At 28.6% G+C, this 25,031-nt stretch overlaps 1 protein-coding gene across 1 annotated transcript; it reads left to right on the top strand.

Moving 5' to 3' along the window:
• Positions 1–17: 17 nt before the first annotated feature.
• Positions 18–24,747, top strand: LOC105671441 (T-box transcription factor TBX1-A-like). Its single transcript, XM_012365629.2, has 4 exons — positions 18–7,757; positions 9,793–10,130; positions 12,408–12,659; positions 22,769–24,747. The coding sequence occupies exons 1-4, from the start codon at positions 7,589–7,591 to the stop codon at positions 23,309–23,311; spliced, it is 1,302 nt and encodes a 433-aa protein (XP_012221052.1). The 5' UTR covers positions 18–7,588; the 3' UTR covers positions 23,312–24,747.
• Positions 24,748–25,031: the final 284 nt, after the last annotated feature.

Here is a 25,031-nt window from a genome sequence, read left to right as displayed (position 1 = left end):
TATTTAAAATATATTTTAAATATATTTTAAAAGTTTTGTCTTTTGGAGTAAAATCCGCTCGATAATAGAGCTCTTTGAAAGCTGAATTAATTAATGTTTCTATCTTAGCTGCATCAAAGTATTCATAATTTTTTTGAAAATTTTGTTTACTTCTATGAAAAAAAAAAAAAAAAATTAACAAAAAAGTTGAATGATAAAAGATATTCAAATACTGTTGTAAATTCCAAATAACACAACCGAAAATATACTTTGCCAATTTGCTAACCGTAGTCAATTTTTACCTGTTTGAACATCAGCACTTTTATATGGCACAACCTAATATACCGCTTTCAGCTAAGTTCTACAGTAGCCGAGTAGCCATTTAGCATACAAAATGCATTTCAATTTTGTCCATTACGAATATCATGCGTGTATGTAAAACACGTTACAGGTACTATATTGTAGGATAATATACTTGGAATATAACGAATACATCCAAAATGTTCATATATTCTCGTTTGTATAAATATCGATCGAAGATGCTTCTATGCGTAAACTAGAAATTTCACTAATTAATATTGTGCTATATTTTAATAGACAGTTTTTAACTTTGATCAATTAGAAGAACGTATACATCGTATAAAAGCTAAGGCGATAACTCATTATCTCGTTTTATTGAGTTCTTTATGATGCATTTTTTTTGTTTTATTGTTTTCGATACAAAATTGGATTTTACATTTTTGCGTAAACTACAATAGTCTGTGTAGACGATGTAAGACTATGATTGGTCGTTATATCTAGATAGATAATATATAATTTATAAAATTTAATATTTTTGTTAAAATTTTGTTGAATACATTGTTTTGACCTTTTGAATGTAGACGACCAAACGTCTATTTTATTTTAGAGATAATATCTTTAACATTTTTACGAAATTGTGTGTCAGTAGCTTAAATATATTATACAATCATAATTAATGCGCTAAACATTTGTATTTTTGCGTTAATGAAAATATGTTTAATAAAATAATATAAAAAATGCTATAATATAATAATATACATATATAAGTAATAAAATATCTTTTAATATAATATTGTTAAATTATACATACATATATACGATATAAAGTATGAATTGAAGATGACCTTATATTTTTATTAACTTGTTAGTTAACGTAACGTAAGAAAAATTTAATGCAAAATTATTATTTATTACAGCTTTGCAATTAAATATATCTTTATAATTAGCACTCAAACTAGATATCTTAACTATTTACAATTATCTTAACAATTAAATGATTATTTTTTATAATAGTTTACATTATCTACATGAAAAAATTCGTATAATTACATAAATAATACCTAAACAATTTATATAGACGTAATTATAAAATCTATGATTCAATGCTGCTTTAAAAACTATTAAGTGAATACACATGTTAATGTCATAAAGAACTAAGCGTAAATCGATAAGTAGAAGGTGCATTTTAGTTGTTTTTTTGCATATTTTAAATTGAGGAAAGGAAAAAGAAGAAGCAGAAGGAAAAAATAAAATCTAGAAAGCACAATGATACAAATTTAACTCTCAAAACGGACTCATGGGTCTTTCGTGCCCTAGCGATTTCAATTACTAAAATTTTCTCAAAAATCTGTACATGTCGAACGATTGAAATCGGCGGTGAAAGACTCATTAGTTCGGTTTTCGTTCGATCAAAACTGGAATTTTAAAAAACGTGATTTTGGATATGTATTCATTGTTTTGACAAAAATAAACGTATTTTGAAAGTTTGGGTACTTTTGTAGCTTTTATTCTAATTAGATTTTGAAGAAATGGCTGTGTGCTCAAGTGAAGAAGTGCAACGAGAAGCTCCTAATGATGATCATTTGTCTAAAAGAAAGCGATGCTATTACTGTGATCTCAAAAATGCTCGAGAAACATATTGCTGCTTCCAGCAAAACTTCTAATTCAATCAATATAATGATTACAACTCATTATATATCTATTTAAAGATATAGTTTAAAATAAAACCTTATATTTTCAATATAATAATAATAAAATAACAAATTATTTATAAATATTTAAAAATATATTTTATTATCTTGATATCTTCAATATCACACTTTAAACTTAAGCTATTTAAATAAAATAAAAAAATAATTAAAACAAAAATCACTATTAATATTATAAATATATAAATTTTATAAATATTAAAACTAAACTTTCTATATTTTAAAATTAAATTTATTAATATTAATCGATTAGAATACTCAATTCAAGTTTGGTAAAGTCGCGACGAACATAAGCGCAAATTGTTGGTGAAAGAATATTTTTAAGCTCGAAAAGTGTGTTTAATGTTTCCATCTCATTTCTTATGTTTATTTTTCATAAAATATTCGCTAAAAGTACAAAATAAATATGAGAATTATTTTTTCCCTAATTTTCACGCCTTCGTGCAATCTCATAATTATCTTTTTTTTTGAACGACAATAATTCCTTATTGCTTTTATCAGTTATAGGCTTTATACTAAAGAACTTCCGCAGTGTTTTTTTTACAAGTTAAATTAAAAAAAGCTATAAAGTTTTTAGATTGCTCGTCAAAAGCAATAAAAATATTCAAAATAAATTTTTCGTCAATTTCATCATTCGGGAATTTAATTAACATATGTGAATTTTTTGAGAACATTAACATTATTTAATAAGGCGCCGGCACGAGAGACTCATAAGTCCGATTTATGTTGGTGGAAAACAGTACTTAGTGTTTTGAGGATTAATTATGATCAATACATATATTAATTATTATCTGTATGTATAAAGATAATAATTGTAAAATAAATTGTACGACAGAAATATCACATATACAAATTGTAAATATGATCAAAATGATGACCTGAATCGAGGACGTCTTGATTTTTGGAATAAAATTAATGATTAAATTTATTAATTTAACAATTAAGATTTATTTTATAAATGTTACTTTAATAGTTATCGATTAATAATATTCGTATATAAATATTTAAATGTATATTTGTTAATATAATTTCTCAAGCGGAATTGATATGTGATTCATAAGAACAAAATTGTTTTTTATTAATTGTGTCGTTGCAAGATGCAAAACGATCGCCAGCAATGTTACGTAAGGAGAAATTACGCAGAGCTCGTCACTAATGCTGGCGATTCGAGAGCAGATTAGTCGAACTCGCGAAGACCGCGCGGATCGCATGATTTCTAAAGATAGGAGGAGGGCAAGGAGACGTGAGAGAAGCTATCAAGACAAAAGAGGGTAAATAGAGGAGCGTGATCTAAGCAGCGGCGTCGGTCACGTTAAGTCGCGCGTACTTTAGGCCCTACGTACAATAGAGAAAATATTAGGAATAAGAATAAATATTAAATATTAGAAGTGGAAAATTGATATTATTTCATTTCAAAGCAAAAAAATGAAGAATGGATTAACGTATCGTGAATTAGAAATAATGAATCCATTCCGTTCCCTCGCTTAAAGTAAAATCATTCCTAATATTTAATATTTATTCTTATTCCTAATATTTTTTCTATTGTGCGTAGGGCTTATCTTACAAAGAATAGGAGAATTAAAATGGAATCGAAAATAAAAGCAGTATTCGTAATATCGGACTCTCACGAAACATCTTGAAAATTTTCCATTTTCTATCTGTTTTTTCGCTACAAAATATCTTTTTATATGATAATTTTCATAAGAAATTGTACAATTTTTTCTTTGAAACTTAATCTTTAAATTAAGCACAAACCGCACACGAGGTTAACATAATTCCAAGCGGCTTTTAGTTTTAGTTTTATTTTAAACTTTATACCATTTTCTTATCAATGGTACTTTTAAAAAAAGTATTTTGAAATATCTAAAATGTTTAGTTAAATAATAGAAATCTTTAAAAAAAATAAACAAATAAAAAGTAATAGAAAATTTGATGAAAATTGCGCTAAATCACGTTTTATAAAAAAAATTTATAACTTTTTTGTTTTTTTTTTAATTTTTTAAATCTTTACGACATTTGAAAAATTAAGATCTGACAATTAACCAAACATTAATTAATAACTAATCTTAATTTGTACAAAAAAGAGCAATAAAGAGTATCTTTTGTAAATAATTTAACTTTATTGTTTTTTTATTCTAATTTACAAAATATGGAAAAATTAAGCACTTTTTTTTATAAAAGTTATTGAGTTTTCCGAAAAAAATACTTTTTGTGTACAAGAATATTGTTTTATTTTATTATTATTATTATTCCAGTAAACGAGAAAATATTGAAAGTTTAAAAATGAGATTGAAAATTACTGAGAAGAAATTATTTACGATAATGCTGAATTCTATTTAATTCTTTTCAATAATTTTCAATCCTATTTCTGTACTTTCAATACTTTCTCGTTTATTGGGATTATTATCATAATTATGTAATTAACACACATACACACGTGCGCGTATAACATTAAAAAAAAATAATTTAACATAAAACATTGTTTTCACTAACATTTTTTAGCTTTCCAAGAAAAAATTATATCAAAATATAAAAAATGTTTGTGATATTTATTAACATTAAGTGTGCACTAGAATCAATATGACCTCAAATAGATTTTGTCATTAACAAAAGTCTATGAGTCACTAATTTTGATAAGGATACTTATACTCAGATAATTACACTCGGATAATTACACTCAAAAAAATTCAAAAAATTTTTCTATACACACTTAGCAGTCTTCTCTCGTTACATATTTGAAAGTGATACATATATTTGAAAACATACTTGTTTTAATCCCAGATTGGACGGTTATCTCTTATCAACATAAATAAAAAATTTAGTTGAGATTATTAAAGAATACAAAATATTAAAGTCGAAAACATTAAAGTTACTTTTACTTTACTTTTGCATTCAAAGATGAGATATGGTTGGAATTTCGATTTATTTTAATTTGTTCATTTGCTTCGCGCTTAAAGCACCGATTTGCTGTAATATTAAAAATGCTAAAATCAATATGTTTTTTACGTTATCGCAGAAATAAGAAGCATAAAGAAGCATGTGTTCCTTTTTTTCGTAAGTATTGCTAATGATCTGTTACTTTAAAAGAGTTTTAGAATGAGAAAATAATCTTAAATGTGCTTTAAAATACTTTACGGCTTTAAACAGTGTGCACAGGAATAATATTATTAACGCAATATTAACACAATACCTATATATGTCAAATCTCATTTGGGTCTAAATCGAGCTTATATGTGTTTTATTTTACTAATTACAAAATTCTATATATATATGCAGAATGTTCTATTTTAAATGACAACTTAAAATACCTCAAAATTAGATAAAAATACAAAAAAATGTGTTTGATAAATGTTTAAAGACCTTAAAAAAGAAAAAAAAGATAAAGTTTTTTATTAAACTCCTTAAAAATGGCAGATATACATACATATGCATAGCTAAATGTAGCTAAAATGTTGTTAAAATGGTAGTAATAAATCTTTGTTTCGTTAAAAATATTCTGAGATTTTATCACAATATTATTTAACATAAATGTAAGATACCTCTTCAAATATTATCTTAATAATTTATATATAGAATAACGAGAAAAATTAATTTATATAAAGAATATTAAAAAGACACAAAAAATTATTTGAAAACATTTTATTATATTTTGGTATATTTTTCAAAATTAATATTGACAATCGGTTCTTCTCATCTATTCTGTTATATTGTTGTTCCAATAATGTCTCAATTACGCAATTTTGAGACGCACAACTTGTTTTTGAAGTCTTTTCAAAAGCTTAAAGTAAAAATGTTGATTTATGATCGGGTTTGTCCTACACAAACATTTTTATTCGATGTGTTGTCGATGAATGGCCAGAATACTTTGAAACAGATTTTTTGCTTTTTTGAAACTTTTTCGTCCAATGGAGGAGAACTTTTGATTTGAATATTGTCTCCACCAACTTTTCATAAATGTTGACCTCACTTTTTACCAAAAATTTTATTAACTTTTTGTTGTAAATTTATTTTTTTGTGTCGCACTTTTGCTGTATTTATACAAGAATGAATCTGCACAGCTAAGCCAACGGAACGTGCTGAAGTCTTTAAACTTGACATGCGGATAGAAAGGAGATTAAGCTACACTATGCTGAAGAATTTGTTATAATATTACCATGACAGTGAAAGAAGAAAAAAATTCTTGAAACTTTATTATAAAACTTTGTAAATAAAATAAATGTAGATAATGGCACAAACATTTTGTATTGTGTACGGAGATTTCTAATGATACAGAAAGGGAAGTTGGGAAGAAAATAATTTTATCTAAATAAAATAAATAAGAGTAAATACAGTACAAAATTTACATTTGTTATATAAAATTTTACTTTCGAGAAAATCATATCTTTGCAAACAAATTTTTTCTTTTTAATTCGCTCATATCTATCACAATTTTTCCAATCGTGTCATCGATAAAGAACTTCTCTATATTTAGAATATAGTATACATTTTAAGGTCGAGTGTATATTCCCGGGCGGCACGATGAAAAGACCCATTCCTGAGTCCATTGCACCTACTCTTGACACTTCTGGCTCATCGAGGCTCCGCCTTCTGGCATCAAAGCAGAGGATAGAAGATTCATGCAGCATCCCATCACCGTCTAGCGCTGGCGTTTTGTGGGTGCTCTTGTAGGAGGATCCTCGGAGAAACCCTCCTCTCTTCCGCGTTTCTCCGTACAACGCTCTGGCTTCATCTTTCTTCCTTTGAAACGACGGTTCCACCAAGTACAGAGAGACGGGAAAAAGAGAAGAGAGGGGGGAGACATTCTCTACTTTGAGAGAGAATGATGTCTCGATGATAAGCCGCGGGGTAGTCGGCTCGAGTGAGTTCTTTCTGATTCATCCGGGATTCGGGAAGCACGCGCGACTTTGAGCGTTCTTGTCAGCGTTTGAGCGCAAAGGTGAGGACAAGTTCTGTTGATAGAGAAGCGGTCTCTCATCCCTCGATGATGTCGACGTTTATCAGATGCCGTCGTTAAGATTCAGACTGCCGGTGTCGTGGAAACGACAATCTGATCTTCCAATGGAAAATTGTGGGAGAAGAAATACTGAAGAAATCGCTCGTTTCACGTTACATTCAACATGTGTCACATTACCGACGATATTAATAATAAAAAGAAAAGGAGAAGCAGGACGGAACTGAAAAGCTTTCCCAATAGAAGCATATTTGTTCTTAAAGTGGGTGTTACAGAGATAATTAATTCATTTCGACCAATAATCAATCCCAAATTACTAATTGTTGTCGAACTGATATACATATAATTGTCTGAGCGACGATGATTTTCGGTAAAGTGCGCGTTTTTCTCAGAGCTGAAGAGATATGTGCGTCTTCAAATATCAGTTGATTGATGGTTGTACAATGATAAACATTGTCTGCGAGTGTGTAAACGGTATTTTCTTCCTTTATTAATTCTTCAATTACATCAGAAATGTCGACAAATTGTGACCGTAGTGCTTTGCGCAAATCAAAATAAAGTTTGCGACATGGATTACGTCTCACGTGGATAGTGCATATTTCTGTTGTTGTGCGGCAATTAATACCGACACTGCACTAATTTGACGAGAATGCAACCGCAACATGAGCAACGACGTGAAATCGTTGCCGAATGCTGTTACCAGCAATGGTCGATGCATCATCATTATCATCATCATCAGCAGCATCATCAACAACAGTATCAACATCAACAGCATCAGCAAGTGGCCATTGTGCCGTCGCCAATGCAACAAATGGAAGGTAAAGTTTACATTTTCGTTTCAAAAATTTTTCATTAAGATTTGTTATTAAATTTTTTAGTAACATCTTAAAATGTTTGCTAATTGTTTGACTCAACGTACCGTTTTTTTTATTAATATCTTTATGGATAAATCGTCGCACGTGAAAGATAAAGCTGCAATATAAGTTTTGTGAACGTACAAACGGCGAAAATGGAAATTTAAGTAACTGTTAGCGCTTTAAATAAAGTAATTTATTGCTGATATAAAACTTTGAACTTTGCTACCTTAACTTCTATTTCAGTTTGTATTGCAGAATTAAAAATTTAACATAAAACTAAAATTTTGATTTTAGCGGTGTTTGTAGTATGCATATTGTAAAAATGTAACGCTAATAATTTGTACAACGGTTTGAATATCATGGATTACGTTTATTTGTTACGTTGAAGTGGCGGAGACGCATTAAAGCACTTCTTACGCTTCTGCTCCTCTTTGACCTCCTTTAGTTCACACACCATGCTTTCCGAACTTTTTTATTACATTCTACGCACGATACTTGTCAAGTTTCTTAAAGATGGAAAAATAAATAAAAATAAATAAAAAGCCACGACGATATTCGTCATCAATCGTTCGACGATTTTCAGATTTTAAATTCGAGATTCTGGAAATCATAAAATTAATGCATTGACATGCAAAATCACAATTTGTGAAGAGATTTTTTATGAAAAAAGAGAGAGAAAAAAGGAATGATGTATAAAAAAAAGAAGTGTAATATAATCATGAAGCTCGTGATGGTAGAAAAAGTGTAAATTATAATTTAGATACATTATTATTACATCTTGCATATTTACATTTGCGAAAAAGTTGGCACAACAATGTATAAGCAATTTTAAAATAAAACATAAAGACTCAGACAAAAGATTCGAACTTTTTATATGTTCAAACTAATCAAACTGTTCGAGCAGTTTAAAATTAAAAAAATGAGCATTGATTGTGAGTTCGAATGTAAACGTTTGTAACGTTCGAAGATTCGGATAGTTCAAACAATAAAAAGAAAATTTTTGTTTTTACCTAATTTTACAAATCAATATTGCATCGTCTACGTTAAGATATTTGGACAGTTTAAACTGTCCGAAGTGTCCGAATTTGATGCTCACTTTTTTGTATTTGAATCTGTTCAAACATACCTTCGACTCGAAGCGTCCTAACTATTTGACGTTTGAACTCGAGATTCGAACTGATCGATCGTCTGATATTTCCAAGCACATACATACATAATATTTGGTTTTGTAACTACACAACGTTTATATTAATTAACTTTATATTCACAAAAGTTAAAAAAGATTCTTTTTTTCTTATAAATAAATCCAATCACTAATTAATTGCCTTTTAAAAAAAGCAATAAAAGTGAAAATAAAAATAAAATACGTTTAGAAAACTGCAAGCATGTATTATCAAAAAAGACCTTTTATCTTTTTTTATCTTTATTGCATTTTTTACGGTATAATGTAGAAAATTTAATTAGGATGTGCCGCAAACCGATATACCCTGTAATGAGCGATCTATTGATACATAAATTGACACTAGTTTTGATTTAAAATAAAAAAATTGGATTGTATCTATCTAGTTTTTTATAGATGCCTCACACGTGAAAGGCAAATGTATGGCTACATTGTTAATTACCATATTCTTAATGTATTAATGATGTACATATTTATGTATTGTAATACACAAAATTTGAAATAAATTTGTACACTATTATTGAACAATTTATATTAAACATTTAACAATTTATTTCCAGTATATTTCCATATTTCTAATATGTTCTATAATTTTAACAGACATGTCGATTCGAACCCAATTTCTCAGAGCTCAATTTTTATGTTGTGTTTTCGAGAAAAACGTTATTTTCTTAAAAGTTATAAATTATAAAACTATATAATACTATAAAAAAATATGATACTATTTGTATGTCGGTTTTGATTTGCCTTTTCCCTACACATTATACCGAATATTACGCTTTTATCTGTTAAATTCTCCTTTGTTGCCTCTTTTAGCCTGCTTACAGAGCGCCGGAAAAGTGAAGCGATCATCATGTAGTCCTAATCCGATGAAGGCTGTTTTGCCAGTTCATGTGGCGAATCCGATTTTCTCGTCAGCCACGATGGAATCTCGCAATGACAGCAACAACAATAATCGTCATCACAATGATCATCATCCAAACGATGACGAGGCGGCGTCTGCCGAGGAACTGGGTGCCAAACGACCGCTTCATCAGGCATTGATCGGTGCCGGTGCTGCCCTGGAAGCGAAGCCGTTGTGGGAGGAATTTCATCAGCTAGGCACCGAGATGATTGTTACGAAAGCCGGACGAAGAATGTTCCCTACATTTCAGGTGAGCTAATTACTTGTGATATTCTTAAAATTCCAACAATTGAAGTGGTGGTGCGAGTAGATACGATAACTTTACGTTAAATTATGCAATGTTCAAAGCGAAAGTAGCCAGTTTCAAGAATAGAATTCGCTCTTATCTTGATTTCAACAATTATTTAAATTTGTATATTTTCGCCACTTTTAGATTAATTCACATATGCAGTAAATGTGTTGAAACTTGTGACTTTCTACATGGAACATAGTTTGTCCAAATTATTAATAAAATTATTAGGAAAAATATTATAATAAAGACATGTCAAATTATACGGAATGTAAATCTACTTATCTACTTTAAAAATAAGCTGACGTTTTAATATATAATTTTAGTAAAATATTTAAATTAAATAAAGTCTAATACCCGTTTCTAAAACAAGACATTTCTAAAACAAGACATTTCTAAAATAAGACATTTCTAGAAATAAGTTTCAAACAAAAGTTGTGCAGTTGCCGGGAAATATAAGATAGTGATCTCATTGTTAGTTTGACCTTGAGCTCTTTCACCAAATTGAATGGCTTAACTTGAATTTCTTAAATGGCATTATACAATAAATCGGCAATAATGATATTTGCTTCCAAATTTAAGAAAAATTTAGAAAAAAATCGAAATCTTCAAAAGTTTAGGAGCAATCAAATTGTAACGCTTTAACTGCCCCATTCTGTATATATCTTTTGCATTTTTTAAAGTTTATTTTTTTGACTAAAAAAATATATATATATATAAATTTTATATACAGGGTGTCTGAGACCACTCCTTTTTTCTAACAAAGTAGTTTTCATCAAAAACCCGAAAAATTCTAATAAATAAATCGGGCTCGCTCTATCGAATGGTGATATCGAATGGTGATATTGAAACCGCACTCGGTTTTAAATTATGTATGTTAACGATTAATTAAAATAAAATATTTTTACTTCACAAAAATTGTGTATGCAAATGATTTGCAACGTATTAATTTTACAATTAATATAAGTGGAAATAGCTTTAAATATTTAATAAAACTGAATAACACACATTCAGTAAAAAGTTTTTCTAAATGTAGAGACAGAAAGACTGAAAATAGAAAGCAACTCAAAGGGATCAAATTTCTGTCACATTGTTGATTCTAATTAATTAAAAAATTTTATTTTTTAAGTTTTTTTATGCAACTTTATACTTTTGACACATCGATAAATTACAAAAAAAATAAATTTTTTCAAAATACTAAAAACATTATTCTATTTTACTCTGCTAATTGCACAACTTATGAACCTTTTTCTTCAAAAGTGTCTTGTTTTTAAAAACTTTTATAAGATATATCGATTTTTCTTATTATTTTATGTATAAAAATAGCCGATATGGTATCTGAATATAAACATATAATATATGAAACATGAATAGTTTGCAACATTTTCCCGAACGTTGAATCGATGATTTGAAATCTCCAACTTTAAAACAAACACATCTGATATTCCTTTCGAAACAATTTAACCCACGGATGCGTTACTCCTTCTTTGTTTGTTATACTTCGAGAGATAAATTATAATGGGTCATTCTCTGTACATACGCACACCTGCACACATACATGCACACAATACACAACACAAAGACACACGCGCAAATACGCAAAAATTTTGTTGTAAAACGTTATAAAACGACTTTAATTTCGATGTTTACTTTCATTATATAATTCTTATTCACTCCTTATAAAGAAAATTTTAATATATAAATAAACTTTAATTTTTTACAAATTAACTTAAATATGATGTTGAAATGACATGTAATTCATAATTAGGTTTTGAAACTAAATATGAATTAAGTAATTCGTTATAAGATTTGTTATTTTTATGTGTGGTACGCAATTAATCCAAAATTAATGCTTTATTATAATGGATTATTCTATAAATCAAGGTTATGCAACTGAATGAATTGGAGCAAGGCTGCTTTTATTTGCTCGCCATTAACAATTGTGAACATTTCTTGTGTCGTTTTAATTAGTTCTTTTTCTTGTCACGCACAAGCTCACCGCTTCAAAGTCTTTCTTCGGCCACTTCCGGCATTACTCGTAGAACGAACAGAGCAGAATAGTTACACGATCTTAATATGAATTAAAGTACTTTCGATGCATCGCGAACCGATCTCGAACTTTTGCTTAACAAAAATGACATTACTAGTTTCCGATTATGAGTAATGAAGTCGATGAAAAGTGAACGGGTTTCGCGAAACGACTGTTTAAGAAATAACTTGGACTTTGATAATCGGCAGTGTCGACTGTTCGGCTTGGATCCCAACGCGGAATATCTGATGGTGATGGATTTTGTCCCTTGCGACGATAAAAGGTACCGATACGCGTTTCACAGCAGCGCCTGGGTTGTGGCAGGTCGCGCCGATCCTGTGTCACCCCCCAGAATCCACGTGCACCCCGACAGTCCCGCAAGCGGCGCTCACTGGATGAAGCAATCGATCTCTTTCGACAAATTGAAGCTAACCAACAATCAGCTTGACGATAATGGGCACGTGAGTCGATCTTTTAAATCGAATTATATTGACTTGCAAAGTTAGAGATTTTTTTGAAATAATATTTTTGTTGTTTGAAAAGGAAGAGTAGTTTTCTGTAGTTTTTTCGTGCTAATTCGAATCCGATCTTAAAAAGTGTGTATCAGAATTTTGAGAAAATCAAAATGATCGATTTTGGCCATATTTACATAATACTGTTAGGTAGATATATTTTTTCTTCAATAACTTTCACGTAATTTTAAGTTATTAATTTGTTTGTTTAAAATAAATGAGGAAAGAAATATAAATTTTTTAGATTATATTAAATAGAATTAATCACTTATATAACTAAATATTTATTTAACCATTTAGTAAGCTAACGACAAGCATAGTCTAAAAATCTTATATAGGAAAAGAATTAAGTAACAAAACAAAAAATCTGTTACTGCAAAAAATCTGTTAATAGAAAAAATGTATTATAAAAAAATTTTTTTCTAATACATTTAAGTTTACAATGTTATTCTAAAAAAAAATATTTATTGTTGCAATTTTGTTTAAGCTATCTGAAAGTATCCATCAATTTTTTTTTAATGAATTATTTTTTTCTGATTTTTCTAATTTGGTTTATATTACATTTTTTTAAAATCAGGTATAAAGATTAGAAAAATCAGGAAAAAAATAATCTATTTTAATATAGCTTAAACAAAATTGTGAAAATAAGTATTTTTTTTCAAAATAACATTTTAAATATGACAAAAATCGCTATTTTTTGTGAATTTTTTTTAATTTTTTCAAAATTTTTATGTTTTTTAACTGAGTTTAAAAAATTTTTATATTTTTACATTTTTTGAAACTAATTTCAAATGCAATGCAAAATAAAAAACTCCAAAAAAAGCTACTTTTCTTTCCCATATAATAAACTCACGCAAAGCAGTATTGATCGCAATAGCATACACTTTTACATTCGTCGACTCACACGTAAAGATACACGGTCGATCTTGCGCGCAAACTTGACACGACCTCTTAATAACACATTTTAAGTAATCCTTAAATCTCTTTAATTTTATTTAATGTAAGGTTTGTTCAAAGGATGTTTTATCATTCATAAAAAATTTTAGAATAATATATTCAAAAGATAGATTCTAATTTTATAACATTTATTTATAAATTATATTTTTTATTAAGAATTTAAATAATATTTAAAATGTCACAGAATTCAACAATTAATGCCATGTTACTTCGGAAAATAAAACATATTGAAATATTTAAACAATTGATTTAGAAGCAATATTTTTCTATTATTAAATATAAATAGTTTGAGTTAAAAATAATCAAACTGGAAATATATTACGCAGTTTTACCAATAAATAATTCGTTTATCTTATGATTTCCGCAACGTAACTTCACATCAACATTATACTTTTGCTCCAATTTTTTATACTTGGCCGTCACACGCATTATTTCATGAAGTGCATCTACATAATAAAATAGAATGAGAAATGCGAGAGTATCCATATGTTTGTCGTTTACGGACGAGTTCGTCTTAATTAATCTGAGATACGAGTCTGTCGTTTACGAGAAATTATGAAGAGCACGGGGAGACGCGGTGTTTTCACGAGGGATTGTCTGTCGCCTAAGGCCCGTATTTATAGTCGTGTTTCTGCTGAGAAACTCAGTTAAAATCGGTCCTAAGACGTGACATACTTTAATAAATAAATCTCGAGAGTCAGTTTGATATTTTACACATGATTTTTTCAATCACAATTTAAGTGAGCGTATCACTTATGTTAGATAAAGCTTATTTTGAGATATAATCGGAGTTCCATTTTTCACAATTTAATAACCGTTTCCTGGGAAAGAATCATTTCACGTACATTTATCAATACTTTTTAAATTAATCGAATTAAAAGTAGTGTGTCACTTAAGCGTGATTCGTAGATGACTTAAATAGAGATTAAATCCGATCAATAATCAAAGCAATTGTGCTACGTTTTGAAATATTTTGTAAAGTCTTCTAAATAGATTATTAATACCCGCTCCGTTGGACCTTCCTGTGTGATATACGTAGATTGGAAAATTATGATATTTATACTCATTATGATGTAATGTGATGAACTTAATGAACTACGCGAACGATTGCCAAAATGTCATGTTAGAGATGCGCGAAATCTTTTCAAATAATGGTCTGAAGATAAATTTATTAGTAAATGCACGCAACTTTTGAAAAGAATCTGTTATGTATTATATTTAATATTATATAAATGTATATTTTTATATTTTATATCCTTATGTTGTGTATTATACTAAATTTTTTTTATTTTTAACAAGGAACAAACTGCAAACGATGTACAATATAATAAACGATTGTGTTGCTGTTTTACGTAATATTGTTTTCGTACTTAAAGTCGTTTAGCTTTTCTTTTTGATCAGAATTTCCCTCCTGAACGAATAGATTCACAGACAATCGCGATCGGAAGAACAAGCATTAATTGAAATGCATTTTACATAATTTAATATAATCTATAAGCTTATTTAACAATATTGCAATGCAAAAAATTGTTAATAAAAAGTTAAAAATTAATCAATGCAAATTTATGTGCAAGATGCTAGAGATTTTAAAATAAATTAAACATATTACATAAACAAAGTTAAGGTATTAAATGTTTAAAAATAAATTATTCAAATTTATATATTGAAAAATGGCGAGATATACATATATAACTTATACGATAATATATGTATATATTCACTTCTTTCTCAGCGAGAAACATGCATCACATATTACTTGTTTTAAAATAATTAGTGATTGAAACATTCGTGATTGAAATCAGTGTCTACTAAAGATTATTTAAAGACATTTTATGATTGCATTTTATTGTATGAAATGTCTTACTAACCTTTGATGAGAATCTTATTAACCTGTCGAAGGATATTTTCTGCTTAAACAATACAATTGAATTGAACAATATAATACAATATAATTGAATGTTTCTATTTTTACATCTTTATTTTTAATTAATATCTATTTTCAATGAATTGATAGAATTTAATGTAACTTTTCTTCTTGCGCTGATTTTTTTTATCACTCGTACTTGCTATTGGCTTAGTTTACACCGATCATTTGATATGCGTATCAATTAGTATATTAATGCTAAATTCTAATACTAATTAATACGCGCATCAAACGATCGCAGTAAACTAAGCCATTGATCAAATAATCGCGAAAACATACGTTAAATGAAAATGTTATGCGCATTATTAAAACGACCTTCTTATTTTGCGAGTGTATCATTAAAATAAAACGATTGAGAAAAATGTTGAGAATATATAGAAGCTTTATAATTTCAAGAAGTTGAGAATACAGTTGTCCGATTATATAAAAGATTATAAAAGTTACTGATTACCAATCTGATGACAGATTTAAGACTCAAAATAATATCTTCAATATTTATTACTATAAAGTACCGAAAATGTTAGAGAATAGTAATATTAAACGACATTATTAATTATATTATTATTCCACAATTAAAGTATCAGAAATTAAATAATGCTCCAAGGTTAGAAAGGCTCTCTACAATTGATGAGAACGAAATTGCTACATTAGCAAAAAATAACGCAGCATGGCTGACATATTCAACATATCTCAAATATCAATTGTAAGACATTATTTTATATTTGAGAGTTCGATGTTTGGACTAAAATCCGAACAAACCTTTGGTTCAATCTAATAGTTTACAAGAAACTAAATTTATAAAGACAATATTAAAATTAGTAAAATATTTTCTATTTTATTTCCTCTCTAAATTTTTATAATATATAACTTTTATATGTAACAATATTTTATTAATAATATTTGCACGTAACATAAAATGTCTGTTTTCTAAAAGCAAGAAAATTGTCAGTGCGTTGTTTCAGGTTAAAAAATACACACTATTTGTACTCAAGATGTCCTATCTGTGTGTGCGATGCATTAATTTCGCCTTCCTGTCACCACAAGTAGAAGCAAGAGTATCGCGTTCGTAAAGTAAACATATGTAATATAAACTACGCGCGCCAGAAAGGCCCTGAGAAAGAGGCCTTACACTTCATAACGCGTATTATACGGAGAAAGAATTAACAGCGATCAACACATTGGTTCACTGTTTAACGTCATTGGTTCACTGTTTAAACGTCAAAATCAATTCGAATTAGATTGCGAAAAGTGCAGCATTTGTGAGGCGCAATAATAAAAGCCACTTTTCTAATAATTTGATGAATTTTACGCACAATTGTGATGCTATAATGAATATTCTCTTCAGATTCTCATATGTATATCGTGTTTCATTTTAAGAAAAATAAAATATTCAAATATTTTCGAAAATATTGGTTATACAAAATGTTTCAAGTTAAACTTACTTTATTTCGTAATAAACGTTCTGCAATAAAAATGCCTTTGTTCTGACGTTTCTAAGATTTTAAGATCGTCTTCAGTCTTTAAATAAAATCATGTGATTTTTTAAATATAAATTACTTCTCCTCGTCATTCTGCATATAAAATTGTTAAGGTAAAATAACAAAGTAAATATTTTCAAGTTTTTTTATGTTTTATTTACATATATATAGGGTGTCCCAATAAAATATATACATATTTTATTATCATTTATTTTAATAGGTAAAATAAACAGACGTTAAGATCAGTTCTTAATGACCTGTTTTTGACTCAAGATGTTTAATTGACGTAAAACAATATAAAAAATTATTTTAAAAAATTATATTACGTTTTTTAGATACATTGGTGTATTTTGCAAAGTGGCAAATTCAAATTAATATTACTAATTGATGTGTTCCATTGTTCTACGTGTAAAAATAATAAAAAATAAATAAAATAAAATAAAAAATAAGTAGCAAAAAGTACTTTACGAGATATTTCATATTTTATATAAAAAAATATCATAACATAATACAAAACATTTCTTTTTTTAACAAAAAGAGTTTAATTATATTTTGAAAATATCTTGACATCAGCTACGGAAATAGATAATAAAAAATAAGATTTTTTTAAATTTTAAGTGACTTTGACGTGACCTCGACACTTTTATATAAAACATACTTCATATTATTGAACATATATACTTTATATTTTGAAACAACATACTTTAAAAGTATACTTAATACTTTTTCAAATTATATAAAAAGTTTTGATTTTAAAGCAATGATATAAGAATAATCACGTTTTTGTACGTACCACACGTATGCATGCATATTTTTTATAGATATAACATCTAAATTTGAAAATTTTTTAATGACAGATGCTTTTTATTTAGGCAAATTTAGAAGTAATTTTTTCTGAGCAAAAATATCAAGACATCAATGAAATTTTCCAGTTGTAAGGGAATAAATAACAGGAATATTTTATACTTATTACTAGTTAATTTTAATTAAAATTTTGTGTGATAAAATTTTTATTTAAAGTTTAGTTAAAAATAATATAAAATGTGTATATAAAATTTTTTTTTTAACATATTTGTTAAGAAAAAATTTACTTCAAATTCGTCAGAAAATTTATTATTAAAATTAGGCACTTTATATATCTCGTTAATATTTTAATTTTTTTAATTGGCCACTAAAAAGAATCGAAATTTTTTTGTAATCAGTCGCGGATGCTCTTTGATTCTCTCGATTGCGTGCGGTATGGTGACGATGGCGACGGCGCATGATGCACCTACGGCGTTCGCGGAGCTCAAAATAATTCTTCGCAATAGTAATGTCTGTGCCAAATTGATCAAGCCAACCGTGAACAAGATTGTGAAATAGGCACAGTGCTGCGATATATCGACATACCAACAAACGAAATGACATGATATGACACACTGTACATACAGGGTGATTCAAAACAACCTAATGTCCTTGAAATGTCATAGTCTTGAGCGATTTCTAAGACGATTTTTCCTTCCGCAAAATTTTGTCCGTAGCTAGTTTTCGAGTTATAATTGAAAATAGTTCACTATTCACACGAGTCCGATATTATATTATTATAACTCCAAAACTTTGGACAAGATTTTGCAAAAAGAAAAATCTACAATGTGTTTCTTACGTATTGTTTCTTACTCTCTGCCTTTCGTATTTTTGCTTTTTATGTATTTGTCGCATGGAGTCAAGAAACATCGTGATTTAAAATTTCTCCTTTCTGAATTTTCGAAGAAAAATATGCCTTTATATAAAGGCAAAAAGACAGAAAACAAAAATCGAAAAACACATTGTGGATTCGGCTTTAGAAATCGTTCAAGAATATGACATTTCAAGGACATCAGGTTGTTTTGAATCACCCTGTATGTGTGTCAGTTGCTATTTACAAGGTCAAATGATCAAGCCGTTAATTTGTTTTGATTATATTGCTCCGCATGAGTTTAGGAAAAATAGTTTTCTATTGTTTTTTGTGTTGACCCTTTCATTCCGAAATTATTTAATAGCTACAAGAAACTATTTGTAATTTAAAACATTTTGGTGCATATGTTACATAACAAATAAATCATTCATAAAAAAATTTTGACGTTTTAAAAACGTTTAAGGATTTTTTTTATTTATCACTATTAGCAACAAATTTTATTTGTACTACATGTACAATAATTTACATTGCAAAGTTATTATACATTAAGAAAAACCTTTCTTTTTATTTTTAATTAGTAAATCTATTTAAAATATTCCAAGGAAATTATTATTTTTAAACATTAATTGCATTTAAGATAACTCTTGTCATCGAATTGTGACGGCAAGAAATGAAAGTTGATAATATTCTAATATTTTATTACGAAATTTTGTAAAAATACACATCAAAATACGTGTTAGAGTCACATATACAAGACTGAAAAGAGTACATATCACAGATATGGAAATAGAAATGGCTATATAATATTCTATTTCATAATTTTAAATATACGTAGCCATATGGTTGGGAACGAGAAGATAAAATCGGAATCTAGTCTTAAAAATTGCAACTACATCAGAATGTTAAAAAAGAATTATATATAGTATATCTAAAAAATAATGGGATTAATTTTTTTTGTAATTTTTTTATGTAGACTCTGCACTCATATTTCTCTCAAGAATATATCTCTGTCTTTTTCTTTTTTGCGAGAGACTTCTATGATCCGTGAAAAGAAGTCATTCTTTTTCTCGTGCTTTACATAGAGTAGTTTGTTTCTTTAATTGTGCGGCGAAAAATCCGCCATCGGGCGACGTAAAAAATTTGTAGGCGGGTCAGAAATGCTGATGCTCATTTATAATTTACGCACTCACTGTAACGCAGTATTTCAAAAAGATTCTATCACCTTAAACCAAAAGAATCCCAGATTTTTCACTTGGATAGAAATACGCAGATAATACACGATAAGATAATTTTAATAAAATTTTTATATTTTAAAATAATATTTTTCGAAAGAATTTATATTTCAAAGATCGTGAGATTTTATGCATGTGAATGGACGCAATTTATGTATCTTGATGTTCCAACATTTTTTTTTTACTTACTTTATTTATAATAGATTTTATCTGGGCAAGATTACACTTTGTTGATACAAAGAAATTTCAAATTAAGTATATGTGTAAAATTGTATCATATAAAATCATCGTTTTTTGGTAGGTCAAAATGAAAAGGTTATATTTCTAAAAAAATAAACTTTATTCATTCAAAATATATCAATATTTATTTTTCCTCCTAATGATATATTTATTGTTTATAAACTGTATAAATTGTTCAAATTTTCTAATTACTGTTTTTCGAGCTTTCGGAGAATCTGTTTCCTTTCGACTCATCACCGAAATAATCTTTTCGATAACTGAGTTTTGCTTGAATTAATGTTTTAGTTTATATCAGTTACGTTATATTCCAATTAAAATTTATATAAAGAAAGTATTTGCAATTTTTCAAACAGATATTGTTTATTTCTGTGAAAAGAATAACAAAAATAACTTAATAAACAAAGAAAGTGGAAAGGCACAATACTGTTATAAATTTTACATAGTACAACAGTAATTATATAATATTTTATTTTATTTTATTTTATATTAATTTTACTAATTGATTGTATACGGCGCGCGCGCGCGTGCGCGCACGTGTGTGTATGTGTGTTAAACGAGAAATGTGAGCATCGAACTGTGAATATGATAAAGGATCAATGGATTTTATAAAGAAATCTGTCGATGATGAGAGGTTTGCGTCAAAACGATGCCTGAATCTTTAGGCCACACGCGCTTTCCTCGTTGTAGAATATGCGTGCACGCCTATGGGCCTACTGACACACATGCCATACGAAGCATATGTGCGTAAGTGCGCGGAGGGAAGGACCAAGGTGTCGTATTGCTAAGCCTAGGGTTTAGTTTTTATACTAATTAGTCACTGGCTTTCTTCTGGCTGTCAAACATTACGACCGCCTCTCCCTAGGGATGCTCCTTCTCCAGACCGAATTCGAGCTTTACGTGTCTCATTTCTTCTCTTCCTCTTCTCTTTCTGGACCCTTTTTTGTGGGTTTTTGGTACGATGACGATGTTACCGAATTATGCCGATCAATCAAGTTTCCATAAAATCATTTGTCATCCAACATTTGTCAATATTTGTAGCAGAATCTTTTACGATTACCATTATGAAGTTAAAAGAAAAAGAGATATTTTGTTCTTATAAATTTTATATCATTTATTTAACGATTAATGTAAAATTGTAATGTTTTTCTTTTCTCTTCTCATTTTTCTTTTAAAACAACTAAAGCTAATTTATTAAAACAAAATTTTACTGTTATTTCGTGATGCCATCGTTAAAAAGTAAAGTTGCATACTATGAGAAAAGATTCGAGTAAGTTGATTAAAATAATATATTTTAAAATACAAGATACAAAATATATATCAAATAAATATTTAGTATGTTTCGATCAATTTTTTGACTATCTTCAGTACAAGTAATAGTTGTCCAATTATTAAGAATTACATGAGGTCAAAACTCTGTGATTATGAAAACCATAATCGGACAATTCTCAATATAATTTAGAATTTTTATTATCTGAAAAAAATAAAACAAATAAAATAAAATAAATAAATAAATTTTTAGTAAATTTTTAGTTAATTTATTTATTTTGACACACCTACACATAAATAAATTAGTAATATACCCTCAGAACAAAAATTAAGGGGTCTGGAAAAATTGTTTTAAAAAATCTTCTCGATTTTTAAAGCATAGCTTTGCAAAAAATCATCGCATTTTAATTAAAAAAAAAATAAGCCTGCAACTTCTTTCAAATGCTTTTTGTGGATTTTAATTATCTCTTTTCTACAAAATAAGAAATACGTAAAAAATTGCATATTTTATTTTTTCTTTAATTCGATATATTGTCGTGAAAAAAGATCCAACCAAAAAGCAAAGTTTTTTAGTCCAATTCTATCTCAATAATAATGTTTACCAGCTAAAAATTTGTTTTTTATGTATCAATCGTACTCCAATTAGCGGAAATTGTTGAAAAATAAGGGATCGATCTGCTTCACCATAATAAATAAATTTAAAAAATGTCTAAAAATAATTTTTATTATTTTTTGACCATTGTAAGGGTTTTTCCTTCACAAAATTGTACCATAACTTTTACATAAAAATTTGAAATGTAGTTTGGGCGATAAAATTAAAATCAGAGCATTAACATTAGTAATATAGCTGTTACATGTTGATAATGTTATTTGCAATTGTGAAAATCTTAGTTTTAAATTTTATTCTTGCTATAATTACACAAACGTTGAAAAATATATGTATAATAGATATTTATATATCATTGTTATTAATATCTAGTTATAATTGGAAAAATGTTTAAGAAATTTATTTAACGTCAACTATCTTAAATAACAATATCTTTTCATCTTCCTTTAAAAATTCATAATAAATATGATTCATTATAAAAAAAGCTACTTTCTCTGAGTCAATAGTTCTCAGATATTCTGTGATTTTATTTGAGAGCACGCATTTCATAAAATTTCGCTGAAAGGATTTTAGCTCAAGTCTATAATCATCAACAAATGCAGTAGAGTCTCACTCGAATAGTCGGATAGCTGACTCGAGACACAGATTTGAATCAGTTTTTTTCCACAGACGCTGAAATCTTTATTCTTTCGCGTTGCAGATTATTTTAAATTCGATGCACCGTTATCAACCACGATGTCACGTGGTAGTCGCCCCTTCGCCACCAGGTTCAGCGCCGGATCCCCGAACCGAGAATTTCAAGACATTCTCCTTCTCGGAAACCAGGTTCACCGCGGTGACCGCCTATCAAAACCACCGGATAACACAGTTAAAGATCGCCAGTAACCCGTTCGCCAAAGGCTTCCGGGATTGCGAGTCTGACGAGTGCGACGGTGTGGCGGCCGTAGCTAGCGTCGGGATGCAGAATCCCGCTAAGAGATCGGCCACACACACAAGTGCCGGAAGTACCACTGGGGGCGTTTTGTTGTCCGGTTACAACGCGATGCCGGCTACAATGTCGTTCCCCGGAATATCTTCCGCTACCCAGGAGCACCATCAGTTTTACGGTGCAACGGGCGCCGGTCATTGGTCAACGCATTATCCCAGTCATCATGGACAACCGTCGGCGCACATCAACTCGGCCCATTATCCGACACACACGCAACATCCGCATTCGGACGTTTCTCTCTATGGACCGCGATAAAACAATTCAACATCACTGTATCATATTTATTATCGATCAAACCCAGTAAACACAGAACGTTGCAGCAACATTGCGGCAATGTTGCAACATCGATTTCTGTAACGAATACTTTTAACGTGTGTATTCAACGAATAATAGGGTTTAAGCGTGTCAATGATTTCTAATATATCACTATTTTTTATAAATCTGATGATAACTGATCATCGAGAAAAATTGGCATGTGGTTGAAAAATAGTGAAAATAAAATGTATTTTTCCGTCATTTGTATCTTTCTCACGAATTGCAGTAATCAACTGTGCACTATCTTATCGATGGAAATTTTTCTTCTTCTAATTCTGTTAGAATGAAATCGTATTATAAAAGTATAGTGTTATTTACGAGGATTGCCTGCATTTTCGTGTCATTTGACTGTACGTTTTCCCCAACTCTTTCTTTATAAATCACATATAATTGCTAATTGTTACGAGCAATTATTACAGTTCTTTCTGTTACGCAGAAAAATTTATCGGTGCCTTCACGTCTATTTTAGATAAAAAGATGCAATATTTATATTTTAATATTTTGGTTATATCTAAAAAGATATAACGCGATAATTTATGATCATTGCATTAAGAGTGATCTCTTTTATGACTAAAATATCAAAGTATTATCACATTATTTGTGTCTTGGTTCTTTTTACAGATCTAAGAATTGTGAAATTATTTAAATTGAAACATAACTATTAGATGTACATTTACAATTTTGCATATAATGACGATTTTTAGTTTACTTGACTAAAAATAATATTTTAAGTTTACTTAACTGAAAATAAGATTTAGTACTTAATAAATGCCTTATTGGATGCTAATATTTGATTTGTTAATATTATTAATATTTGAGTATAACTTATACCAAAGATTGTGCCAATAATTGTCATAAATTATGAATCTATGTCTGAATTACAATAAACATTTTTTATCGGCTTGAATATTTACATTATATACTTCTACTAGGGGTTCCCAATTCTTTTGCCAAAAGGACTACATTAAAATTTTTGTAATGAATCGGGGACCAAGAAATTTTATTTTTAAAAATCAGATAACATTGTTAAAAAATCTTAAAAGTGAAAGTATTTTGTATATTGTCAAGTAGACATAAAACTAGACACTTGTGTTAAGTTGCGTTAATCTAGTTAAATATTAAATGGTTAGTTGAGTAAGAACCTAAAAATAAAAAAAGAATGTTGCTTTAATATAGTATATACATATATACGCCAAAATTTCTTGATGGATAAAACTTTCACGGGGGCTGTATATGATTCGCGAGTAGGTTGGGAACCGCTAACCTATACAATGATATTAAAAGAATAATATTTCATTATTGTGATATGTACAACATTAATGTATTTTTTCAAATGTTAATGCATTTGCATAAACAAAAATAGATTAAAAAATTTATCTCGTAGTGTATTATCGTATACCCTTTTTTTTTATACGCAAAGCAAAATGTTTCTCTCATCTTTGCAGGTGTTGCTTATTTTTTGCGTTAAACCGTGCACTAAAAATATCAAAAACATTAACATAATTATTTAATATAATTATGAAAGCAAAACTTTCGATTTGCGCGTTACGATATCAAGTACGATAATTACGATATCAAATTCCGTACATATTTTTCCAAACGTTCGAAATGAATTTGTGCACGAGAGAGACAAATCGACCAATCGAGATTGCCGAGCAAA

The sequence above is a fragment of the Linepithema humile genome, chromosome 4, assembly GCF_040581485.1.
Source record: "Linepithema humile isolate Giens D197 chromosome 4, Lhum_UNIL_v1.0, whole genome shotgun sequence".
Lineage (NCBI taxonomy): Eukaryota > Metazoa > Arthropoda > Insecta > Hymenoptera > Formicidae > Linepithema > Linepithema humile.
This window is presented reverse-complemented; position numbering and strand designations above follow the sequence as displayed.

What these genes read in the sequence shown, in the direction of transcription:
- LOC105671441 (XM_012365629.2), top strand. Translation starts at nt 7,589, where the DNA reads ATGCAACCGCAACATGAGCAACGACGTGAAATCGTTGCCGAATGCTGT. An exon ending in GCCAATGCAACAAATGGAAG is followed by an intron (nt 7,758 to 9,792) that starts GTAAAGTTTACA and finishes TGCCTCTTTTAG; the next exon opens with CCTGCTTACAGAGCGCCGGA. An exon ending in AGCTTGACGATAATGGGCAC is followed by an intron (nt 12,660 to 22,768) that starts GTGAGTCGATCT and finishes TTCGCGTTGCAG; the next exon opens with ATTATTTTAAATTCGATGCA.